Here is a 12,035-nt window from a genome sequence, read left to right on the forward strand (position 1 = left end):
AGTACAAACTCTGAAGATAAATTGGGGGGCAATTAATTCACATATGGTGTCCAGGGGGCTGAGGGGGGGGCTGTAACAAGCGGCAACAGTGAGAGACTTATTTCTGGAAAGGTGGATTTTTAAAAGTAGAAGCTCGAACTGTTTGAGCACAGACCTGGATAGCATGACAGAACTCTGCAGGCTGACTCTGCAGTAGATTGCAACTCCACCCCCTTTGGCAGTTCTGTCTTGGGGGAAAATGTATACACATACAGAGGCATTTTTCAGCTCTGATTTTACCACTCAGAATGGATATGACAATGGGGCCAGCACAGGACGTAATACACCCTTACAACAATCTACTTTTTGATCTTCTTGACTTCTTATCTGGTAAACTACTACTATGTGTCAAGAAAAGCGCCCCAATTAGGGGTTAGTGTACTCCAGTAAAAAAGGGCTGGTTTAGATTAAAAACTATTGCCCTGTGTCCCCGTTCATAGGGGCATGAGAGACTAGTCAGTGGTAGAATTGAGTTGGCACTTTATTGGCCCAAACACCCATAGACCCACAAGGTTGAGGTTACTCATGGACAGTAATTATTCATATTTTTTTTGTTGCATTGATGCATTGTGTCTTCTAACTGTCCAAGAATAGGATCCAAAGTGTTAGGAAATATTTGTTCCCATAAATACAAAGGAGGATGTCTCTCCTCATACCTCTGGCACTTTAGTCAGACTGCCAGACTGTGCACCACAGAGCCAATCAGGAGAGAATACATACAGGTCAACGGTGCCAATTGAAAGTCATGGGGTGTGTCTGTGCCTTTTGGATTACTCTCTCTTTACAGAGAACCCCTGTGGTTCAAGTCTGCTCTGCGCATGTCTGAAAGTGACAGAGCCAGCAGCCATGAGAGTTTTTCACAGTATGTCAAAAAAAGGTATTACACTTATGAATGTATGTAAAATGCTAATATGTATTAGATCCAGTACAATGGAATAACTAAGACCTGAATTTGAATGCAGCGTGTTCCGATTCCTCCTTCTCTTTCTGTCCAACAGGGTCAACCAAAAACACTTGGCCTGATGGTTCATGCAGATACTGGGAAAGCAATATAGAAATGTATTGATCCCTTAAATGATTTTACTATTAAATGACCCATATCACAACCCTCATACCTCTTCAGAAAAAAGTACCTAAATCAATTTTGGAAAAAGGATTTTACTCACAAAAGACGTAAGAATTTATTTTCCCAGTTAGAAATGGTAGGCCATGCATCAAATAATTATTTTCATAAAAATGAACCCTCAAATGCAATATTGCATTTTGTAAGTTGTCTGCAAGTGTCTTGTTGTGAATGCACACAAGTCATTATCAGGTTGCGTTCTAATACTCAATGTAGAAGGATTTGTCTTAATGTACAGTATATGAAGGTGATGCTATGAAAAGGATTCTTTCACATTATCAAGCTCACTGTGACTGACAAATCACTGCCTATTACTGTGATTAAAAAGAGCATATGAAACATTGTTTTTCATGAGGCCTACCTGTGCGCCTTCCTTTAAGCACCTCTGTTTGAACACCTCTCCTGTCCATGATCCATACCACATACAGCCATTCGCGGATCTTTCAGTGTCCATGTGAAAGATAGTTGTTGCGAGGATGGAACATTTGTTGACTTAAAAAAAAAAAAAGAACAGCCATGTAAAATGAAAGCATGCAAAGCTTACAGATTTAAGTCTAATAGCATGAGATGAAAGTAGACAAACATCAGAGAGGGCAATATGAAGGTATAGTCAGTGGACATTCTGAACCTTGTTTGAGGTCAGTAGGTCACATGACCAAGGAGCTGTTGAAATTCTAAATTTTGAAAAATTAATGTAAAACTATGTAAGATAAAAATGGACAAAACTAAAGGGTGTGCAATGTGTAGGGCCACTGAGTGGACATTCCTAACCTTGTTTGAAGTCACTAGGTCACATGACCAAGGAGCTATTGAAACTTTACATTTTGAAAAATGTAAAATCTTGTGAGATAAAATGGACATACTAAAGGGTGTGCAATATAGAAGGGTAGTCAGTGGACATTCTGAACCTTGTTTGAGGTCAGTAGGTCACATGACCAAGGAGATATTGACATTTGAATGTAAAAAAAAGTTTGTACTTTGTTTACGCTCCCTAACTAATTCAACTAGGAATACAAAATGCTGCTCACATTTCCACATATTTATTAGCTTTGGAAAGTGAATGTCCAAATCGTGAAATTAAGACATGTGCAATGTTGTGCGCAATTTTTCCAACATTCTGACACTTATTTGGAGTCTGTAGCTCAAGTAGTTTGAAAGCTATTGAGGTTTGAAAGCGCGAATATCCGTCCAATATCCAACTTGAAACTGTTTTTACCTCGGTCACGTATCATAATTTCAAAGTTAAACTGCTCTATTAAAATAAACACATAAGCAAAACAACTAAAGTCATGTTACTTACCATTGTGTGGCACATAGGCTGAGGTTTGGAGAGCAAAAACCAATAAACCATGGCTGTAATTCACTGTTCTCCTAAATTGACTATACAGGCAAGCGTGTAGGAAACGGCAGACAGCCTTGTGTCAGCGCTTAGAACCAATTAAAATACATGTTGGGTTTGAAAAGGCTGACTCCATCAATAGAGGGGTCGTAAAAAGTCTCGCCTACTATCAAGTGAATAATATATAGGATTTATTAGATCATTTCTATTCAGTGACGTAAACTACTATCTTGGACCAGGTGTCTTGAACAGGCTGTGCACAGCTGGGGTGACACTAATGACAGTTAAAAAAACGAATCAGGCGTTATTATTTATTTGATGACCAAACAATTATTTTAAAATCATTTTCTTATAGTACTGTGTTAGTTATAACAAACAAGAAAATCACACATATTTTGATTTAACCTCATTAAAACATTTGAAATGATTTTAATTTATACTTGACAGTAGAATCTTTTTAAAAAGCAGTGAAACTAGGAAGAATAACTTCATTAATAGTCTTTAAAAGATACACAGCTTCCCAATGTACTGTATGTAGATTAAAAAGGCACTGGTTAACTACTGTACTTCAATACATGCTGGCTATAGCTGGACAGGAATGTTGGTCTAATCTCCCATTCTGACCATTAGGCAATAGTGCATTGTACACATCTAATTCCAAACATTCTTTTTTACAAAAAAAAAAAACTTCTCTTGACAATAACAATGTGTTTACTTACAGTGCTTTTGGAATGTATTCAGACCCCTGGACTTTTTCCACATTCTGTTAAGTTATAGCCTTATTCTAAAATTGATAACATGTATTGTTTTCCTCGTCAATCTACACACAATACCCCATAATGACAAAGCGATAACAGGTTTTAAGAAAACAGAAATACCTTATTTACATAAGTATTCAGATCCATTGCTATGAGACTCGAAATTGAGCTCAGGTGCATCCTGTTTCAAATGATCATCCTTGAGATGTTTCTACAACTTAGAGTCCACCTATGGTAAATTCAATTGATTGGACATGCTTTGGAAAGGCACACACCTGTCTATATAAAGGTCCCACAGTTGATAGTGAGAGCAAAAACCAAGCAATGAAATCGACGGAATTGTCCGTAGAGCGCCGAGAGGGGATTGGGTTGAGGCACAGATCTGGGGAAGGGTACTAAAAAAGGTCTGCAGCATTGAAGGTCCTGAAGAACAGTGGCCTCCATTATTAAATGGAAGAAGTTTGGAACCACCAAGACTCTTCCTAGAGCTGGCCACCCAGCCAAACTGAGCAATCGGGGGAGAAAGGCCTTTGTCAGGGAGGTGACCAAGAACCCGATGGTCACTCTGACATAGCTCCAGAGGTCCTCTGTGGAGATGGGAGAACCTTCCAGAAAGACAACCATCTCTGCAGCACTCCACCAATCAGGCCTTTATGGTAGAGTGGCCAGACGGAAGCCACTCCTCAGTAAAAGGTACGACAGCCCGCTTAGAGTTTGCCAAAAGGCACTTACAGACTCTCCGGCCATGAGAAACAAGATTCTCTGGTCTGATGACATCAAGATTGAACTCTCTGGCATGAATGCCAAGTGTCACATCTGGAGGAAAGCTGGCACCCATCCCTATGGTGAAGCGTGGTGGTGGCAGCATCATGCTGTGGGGAGGTTTTTCAGCAGCAGGGACTGGGAGACTAGTCAGGATCGAGGGAAAGATGAACAGAGCAAAGTACAGAGAGATCATTGATGAAAACCTGCTCCAGCGTGCTCAGGACCTCTGACTGGGGTGAAGGGTCACCTTCCAACAGGATAAGGACCCTAAGGACACAGCCTAGACAACGCAGGAGTGGCTTCGGGACAAGTCTCTTGAAGTCCTTGAGTGGCCCAGCCAGAGCCCGGACTTGAACCCAATCGAAAATCTTTGGAGAGACTTGAAAATAGCTGTGTAGTGACGCTCCCCATCCAAACCTGAGATCTGTAGAGGATCATTTTACATTTTAGTCATTTAGCAGACGCTCTTATCCAGAGCGACTTACAGTAGTGAATGCATACATTTCATACATTTTTTTTTCTCCGTACTGGTCCACCGTGGGAATCGAACCCACACCCTGGCGTTGCAAACACCATGCTCTACCAACTGAGCCACACGGGACCAGAGAAGAATGGCAGAAACTCCCCAAATACATGTGCGCCAAGCTTGTAGCGTTATACCCAAGAAGACTCGAGGCTGTAATCGCTGCAAAAGGTGCTTCAACAAAGTACTGAGTAAAGGGTCTGAATACTTTAGTAAATGTATTATTTCATTTTTTATTTTTAATAAATTGGCAAAAAATTCTAAAAACCTGTTTTTGCTTTGTCATTATGTGGTATTTAGGTCTGAAGGTCTGAATACTTTCCGAATGCACTGTATATAACTTCTACATATAAAATGTAAATGCCATTATAATATACTTATGAAAAATATATTCCATGTACAATTAATTACGCAGTGGAAAACTGAACATGAAAAAAAAAATACAATAATTAAGCAACAGATATAACATGACAATACAAGCAACAAACCCATTTCAATGTGAGCTTAATTTTGGTATAAAGTGATTAATCAAATGTGTGTGTGGGTCACCAGCCTGAGGGTGTGTGCGTGCATGTGCGTGGGTGTGTTTAGCTCACCAGCCTGAGGATGGCCAGTCAGACATACATAACACGTTAACCACCATTCAAACATCCTATACCAAATGTTGCTTTGTCAAAAGGCACACAATTCTTTCACACCTATGCCCACTTAATCTTTTCCCCTCCACCTTTGGTTTAATGATCCCTCATTTTCCATAGAACTTCTTGTTGAGGAGGAAGATGAGCAGGTTGACGTTGACTTTGGCTTTGTCAAACATCTTCATCACCGCCACTCCCTCGTACTGCAGCTGGAGCAGATCCTAGATAGGGACAGTGACACAGAGTCAACAGACAGGGACAGAGACAGTCAATTATGGTACTACGATCATAAAATAAAATATATTTCTTAAATAACTATGGAACTACGGCTGGAGGAGGTCCTACACGGGACAGAGACAACAGACAGAAACATGTCCTAGTCAACAGACAGGGACACGGAACTATCAGTCTGTCAGCATGACAGAGAGGAGCCTTGACAGCCATGAGTCGTCGTCATTTGGGAGAAAAGCATCACCTGGAAATGGAGTTGAACCTTTTCCATCTCAACTCCCATGAACTTGGCCTTCACCTCAAAGTCCCCAACTTCCTCACTGGGAGAGATGTCAAACATTACATTTTTGAACCTGAGAGAAAAGACAAAAACATGCAATTGAATTAATCAAATGAAAAGACGGGATACAGACAGATAATAACCAACTCTAGTCCTGCTATTGTCTTAAGGTCACAATGTCAGACAGACTTGTTTTGGCATAACATTTTAATGTCAATTGTGAGAAATAGTATGATCAGAAATATAAGCTTAGATACCCAATTTTCTCAAAAAGTGTCTGAAATGCATTGACGATATTGGGCCATAGTGTAGTGTGGTTAACTGGCTTTAAAGAGGACATAGCAATGTCTTCTAGATACTAGCTCTCAGTTTCCACCTTGACATGGCCTAGAACTCCCACAGAGCAGTGAGGAGCCACAGGAGCTGACTTTGGCTCTCCTCAGCGCCACTCTAGCTAGAACAGCCTGACCAAAACATGAAGGACAGGCGCGAGTCTTCGGAGAGCGAGAGAAAGTGAAGGAGAGCGAGTGGGGGATAGAGCAAAAAATACAGACAGAGAGAAACAAGAGAGAGAGAAGGAGCGAGACAGAACACGGTGGGCTTCTGTATGGACAATGTCCCTTAATGAGGTTGTTCCTTCCTCCCCATCTCACAGAGCTAACACAGCTCACATCAAAGACCTGCCCTTGTCCCCGTCCAAATACTTTACCAACGCATCCTTCCTTCTCCCTTTATTTTGAGTTATCACTGATCTGATTGGTGAAAGCCTCATGCATTTGTGAAAGTATTGGAGAATGTTCCCTTGACTACCACAATACCCGAGACCTAGTATGGTACCAACTCACTTCAGGATTCAATACCATGTTCACATTTGGTGTCCATGGGCGGGTTGTCTGACAACGTCACGAAAATACTGCACATGCATCGCAGGGGTAGAAGGCCATCTGCTGTTATGATTCTGAACAGTCAGATCGCTAGCGACAATGACAAGAAGCTGCCATGTGGGGAATCGTAGGTGGCTTGTTTCAGCTAGTTGTATCTTGTTCTTGATACCATGCCTTGTTTTGAGGTGTTTTGTCTGATGTCATGTCTATGATAATATGGCAACAATTTGCTAGCTAGCTAGCTAACAACTGCAACAATGTATTTGAGAGACAAATGCATGTTTTCAATAAACATCTGCAGACTAAATATAGTTTACATGTTGTCAATCTTATGATTCTAAGCCAACCTCTGTTTCGCCCCGAAGATGCCCACGCATCAGTTTTGTTAAACAACACACCCATCTATACTCCAAGTCAAACACACACTACCTCTGAATCACAAAACCCTGGCTATTCGTTGGAAAAAGTTTCCGTTGCATAACATTTTGCTATGGTTTGAAATTGTGTACACAAATGAATACTACTCCGGTTTCGGGAAGCTGATGTCACTGCACAATGCTAAGCTAGCTAGGACCAGCTGTCATCAGTGCTGCTCCACTCACTGGTTGGTCTGCAGCCCCTCTATCTCCAGGATCACTCCCTTCTCATGCAGTCGGGCAGCCGTGTACTTCAGAGACTGATGCTTCCACTTCTTACTGCCCTTCTCCTCCACCTTCCTTTCTAGCTTGATGGACCGCCGCGTGTTCCTGTGGACACGGACATACACACACACGGAAGTCACACAAACTTCACACATCAAGTTTTGAATGGGACTAAGAGCAATGACAATGTATTTCAACACTATGGCCCAAATCCAAACCAATCCATCCTCTCCATCTCTAGATCCTTTTTGACTTGCAAGGCCCTGTACAGTGTTTGTGAAGTTCAGATGAACTTCGACTTATGGTTAGTGGCGAGGGATGGGTTTTGTAGGGAACACTCACTTCCTGTTGAGGTTGTCGAGGCAGGTCTTGATGTAAGTGTCGTAGTAGTTGGTCTGGTCCTGATAGAAGGCTGTCTTGGAGTTAAGCGCGCTCAGTGCCTGCTGGAGCTTCACCAGCTCCGCCTTCCTCCTCTGTCTGTAGCGTCTCTGGTAACGAATGTCCTGTCAATCACACGCAGAAGGGACATGATAGGTTAAATTGGTTATCTACAACACAAACGCTGAAGGCCATCAGTGTGCGTGTGTCTCTGTGTGTGTGTTTGTGCGCATGTGTACCTTGGCGATGTCGTTGATGAGGTCTTGGTACTTGTTGCTAGCGGTGACCAGGCCAGCCTGCTCCAGGGTTCGGAGGTTGCGCAGGATCTTCCTCTTCTTCTGCTCTAGAGGCAGCTGTCTGTCCTCCAGCACCGCCTGGCTGCTCTTCAGCCCCTCTGGGGTCTGGGCGTCCTGCACCGCACGCAGCGCCACCACCTTAGAATGCTCACACTCCTACAGGACAGCACAGGTAGGAAGAGAGGCAGACACACAAAAACAGAAAGAAACGTTAGCATGACTAGTCAGTCCACTCTTTCCCACTCCGGCACGACACAAAGGGAAAAGCATAAAAATAAAAGCACTGATAGAGAAGTAGGCTATTTGAGGTGTGTGGTTGGCTGTGCTGGTGTAGGGGTCATCATTATGACGGCACCTGGAGGGCAGAGGCCGGGGTCTCAAGGGTCTCTGGGAGAGTGTCTCCTGGCTGGATCCTGATCACATCTACTATCAGCTTCTTAGTCCTGAGAGAGAGAGAGAGACCGAGAGAGGTAGATGGAGACGGATTAAAAAAGGATTATAATGTCATTTCAACTAAACAGCGTAGCTCTCCTCAAACATTTAGGTCTTGTTGATATTGGTAGTGTGTTGAGCTCTGGCCTCTGCTTTGCACTGGGCTCAGGGGGAGAGCAAACATCTTGCTGTGTTAACACACACACAATGGACATGTCACTGTCCCGTTGGAGTTTCCATGACCTTGCAGTAGGGCATGACGCCACTCAAACACATTTCCTGACCCAGTGCATGGTGGACCGACACTTACCAGGACCACAGTGACACTCTGTATGCCTCCCAAATGGCAGCCTATTCCCTTTATAGGGCCCTGGTCAAAAGTAGCGCACTATAAAGAGTAGGGGTGCCATTTGGGACACAGAGCCTGAGACAGCAGAGCTGGAGGGTTGACATCCTGAACATCTCAACTACTGTAGGTCAGATGAACAGATGTCTAGAGCTTCCATTTATAGTATCATAGGTAAAACCAGGAGGTTTTCCTGACCGCGTGATTAGTCGTGATTATTGGTGCTCATGTCACAGGAAACATGATGTATACATTCACATCAGCAGAACAGAGGCCATCTTTTAAACACAGCCTTCTCCTCAAGGAAGAGCAAGAAACGGGCTAAAAATGTCAGGACAGGAAGTGGTAGTGGTAGTGGAGCAGGAAAGAGCACGTAGAGCTGTCACTGAGCAATAGCCACTGTGATTATTTATGTATATACCTACTGGAACGTCATAACACAGCATTGAAACAGTGTTTCTTCTGGCTTCTTCCAAGTTTGCTTGGTCAGTACCAAACATCTCACTGTGCAGTCGCCAGGGTTGGGTAAGTTACTTTCTAAATGTAATCTGTTCGTTACTAGTTACCTGTCCAAAATTGTAATCAGTGATGTAACTTTTGGATTATTCAAACTCAGTAACGTAATACGATTACATTCAGTTACTTTTAGATGACTTTCCCCTTAAGAAGTAGACAAAATTGTATGTTACAAATTGAATGACATCTATTGCAGGATAAATCAATGTTAAAGTTTGCATAGCTGGCCATATATGGATTTATATGGATATATGGTTTCAAAAACAATGATTGATAGGCAGCGTAAACTTATTGAATTCAATCATTATTGGGTTCAAATACACATTTAGATTTGTGAACAGCCATCCACAACAACCACAATCCTAAGGCACAAATAGCAGCAGTGTGATTCACATAAATGCGCTATGTAGATAGCAATAATAAGTTGTAGACTACACCACTACTGTCATCCTTACCTCCAAGTGTTTATTCAAGTTGGATAATCTTTGTATGCCGACAGCAGTCGTACCATTGGAAGACATAGCTTGGACTGTAGCCTACAAAAACCTATTCCTGCTCTTTTCCCATGATCCATCAAACACATTTGGTGTGTTAGTGGTCTCTGACTTGTGGTCAGACTCGCTCAGGTGGAACAAACTTGAACTTGCGCCTTTTTTCAATGCTGATTTGAATGTCATTGAGAAAACAGTGTCAAATATTTTTGATGCGCAAACATCCTTTATGAATTTATAAGTAATCATCTACTTTTTCAAAAGTATCTAATCTGATTACAATATTGTAGCTAGTAACAATGGATTAATTACCCTTTTTTTGTAATCCCTTACATGTAATCCCTTACATCCGTTACTCCCCAACCCTGGCAGTCTCTGTGTGTGTGTGTGTAGATGGATGGAGATTCTAATAGGTCACCATAATGGAGAGTCAATAAAATATCCACTATATAGGGAATAGGGTGCCATTGGGGACTCATCCAGTGTCTTACTTCATCATCAGGCCTTTCGTGTCCTTGTCACCTCCCTCCAGAAGCTCAAACTTGCTGGTGAGTGTGAGGGAGATCTCCGTCTTAGCCAGCTGACTCAGGGTGCTCTCCTTGTTGGGATGGTTAGGATCCACGGCTCCTTCACCTGGAGAAAAGACAAACTTGCTTAGCTCTCCCTGCAGGCAGCTTCCTAACTCATTCTGAGACTGTGTGTACATGCTTATCACAAATTAGGATTCTGTCCTGTAAATGGATCTTCTAATGCCGGGTGTTTCTAATGTCTGGGAGGAAGTGTGGCGTGTAAGAGGTATGGTGGTGTGTGTGGTACCCAGCAGTGCCTCCACATCAGGCGCGTCCCCCAGGTCCTCCAGCAGCTCATGCAGCAGGTCGTTGTGGTCGGGGGAGATGGCCTCCAAGTGCTCCAACACCAGCTAGGACACACACACACACACACACGGTTAACACCAGCTAGGACACACACACCGTTAACACCAGCTAGGACACACACACACCGTTAACACCAGCTAGGACACACACACACACACACACACACACACCATGGTTAACACCAGCTAGGACACACACACACCATGGTTAACACCAGCTAGGACACACACACACCATGGTTAACACCAGCTAGGACACACACACACCATGGTTAACACCAGCTAGGACACACACACACCATGGTTAACACCAGCTAGGACACACACACACACCATGGTTAACACCAGCTAGGACACACACACACCATGGTTAACACCAGCTAGGACACACACACACACCATGGTTAACACCAGCTAGGACACACACACACCACGGTTAACACCAGTGTCATGACGTTGCCCTCTTTGGGTACAGCGAGCACAGTTGACTCCCCTCCCTCTGCACCAGGCCTTTTCTATGCTTCTGACACCAGGCTCAGTGAGAGCGGTCATAAATTCCAATGAGAAAATTCTCTCCTCATGGCCACAGTATAGAGAACAAAGGATTCTTCCACCTCACAGAATTGGAGAACCGAACGACATTTATGTTCTGGAGAAGGTATAAAAGATCGGTGAAGAATCCAGCTACGAACTGGTCCGTTTGGTACAATTTTGTGAAACTCATGAGAGACAATACGGCCATATTACCATAATAATGTTTATATAATAGCCTCAGCTATGAGACTTACATCTAAATGGTTGTATAAAATGAATGAAAAAGGATGGAACTGTTTGTGAAATTGTGTAAATGTGATTTTGGACTGTTAACCTGTTGGGGCTAGGGGGCAGTATTTTCACGGCTGGATAAAAAAACGTACCCGATTTAATCTGGTTACTAATCCTACCCAGTAACTAGAATATGCATATACTTATTATATATGGATAGAAAACACCCTAAAGTTTCTAAAACTGTTTGAATGGTGTCTGTGAGTATAACAGAACTCATTTGGCAGGCAAAACCCTGAGACATTTTCTGACAGGAAGTGGATACCTGATGTGTTGAATTACCTTTAAGCCTATGCCATTGAAACACACAGGGGTTGATTAATGTTTTGGCACTTCCTATTGCTTCCACTAGATGTCACCAGCCTTTACAAAGTGTTTTGAGTCTTTTACTGTGAGATCTGACCGAACAAGAGCCATGGAACGGTGATGGCCGATTAGACTCTGGCGCGCGAGTTCATGTTGGGTACCCTCGTTACAATACGTTATAAAAGAGAATGCATTCGTCCACCTTGAATATTATTCATGTTCTGGTTAAAAGAGGCACTAATGATTTATGCTATACAACGTTTGACATGTTTGAACGAACGTAAATATTTTTTCCCACGTTCATGACGAGAAGTCCGGCTGGCTTAGATCATGTGCTAACAACACGGATC

At 42.7% G+C, this 12,035-nt stretch overlaps 1 protein-coding gene across 2 annotated transcripts in view; it reads right to left on the reverse strand.

Annotated features, from left to right (window-relative positions):
* Positions 1 to 5,243: 5,243 nt before the first annotated feature.
* Positions 5,244 to 12,035, reverse strand: part of iqgap2 (IQ motif containing GTPase activating protein 2) — a 102,473-nt gene continuing 95,681 nt past the window's right edge. For both annotated transcript variants that reach the window (XM_045706983.1, XM_045706982.1), the window contains exons 31-38: positions 10,497 to 10,599; positions 10,172 to 10,313; positions 8,251 to 8,338; positions 7,839 to 8,051; positions 7,564 to 7,724; positions 7,183 to 7,326; positions 5,661 to 5,769; positions 5,244 to 5,406 (exon numbers count right to left, since the gene is read on the reverse strand). In XM_045706983.1, the coding sequence (XP_045562939.1) occupies positions 5,293 to 5,406; positions 5,661 to 5,769; positions 7,183 to 7,326; positions 7,564 to 7,724; positions 7,839 to 8,051; positions 8,251 to 8,338; positions 10,172 to 10,313; positions 10,497 to 10,599 (1,074 nt within the window). In that variant the 3' untranslated portion in view covers positions 5,244 to 5,292. The remainder of the gene's footprint in view (positions 5,407 to 5,660; positions 5,770 to 7,182; positions 7,327 to 7,563; positions 7,725 to 7,838; positions 8,052 to 8,250; positions 8,339 to 10,171; positions 10,314 to 10,496; positions 10,600 to 12,035) is intronic.

The sequence above is a fragment of the Salmo salar genome, chromosome ssa24, assembly GCF_905237065.1.
Source record: "Salmo salar chromosome ssa24, Ssal_v3.1, whole genome shotgun sequence".
Taxonomy (NCBI): Eukaryota; Metazoa; Chordata; class Actinopteri; order Salmoniformes; family Salmonidae; genus Salmo; species Salmo salar.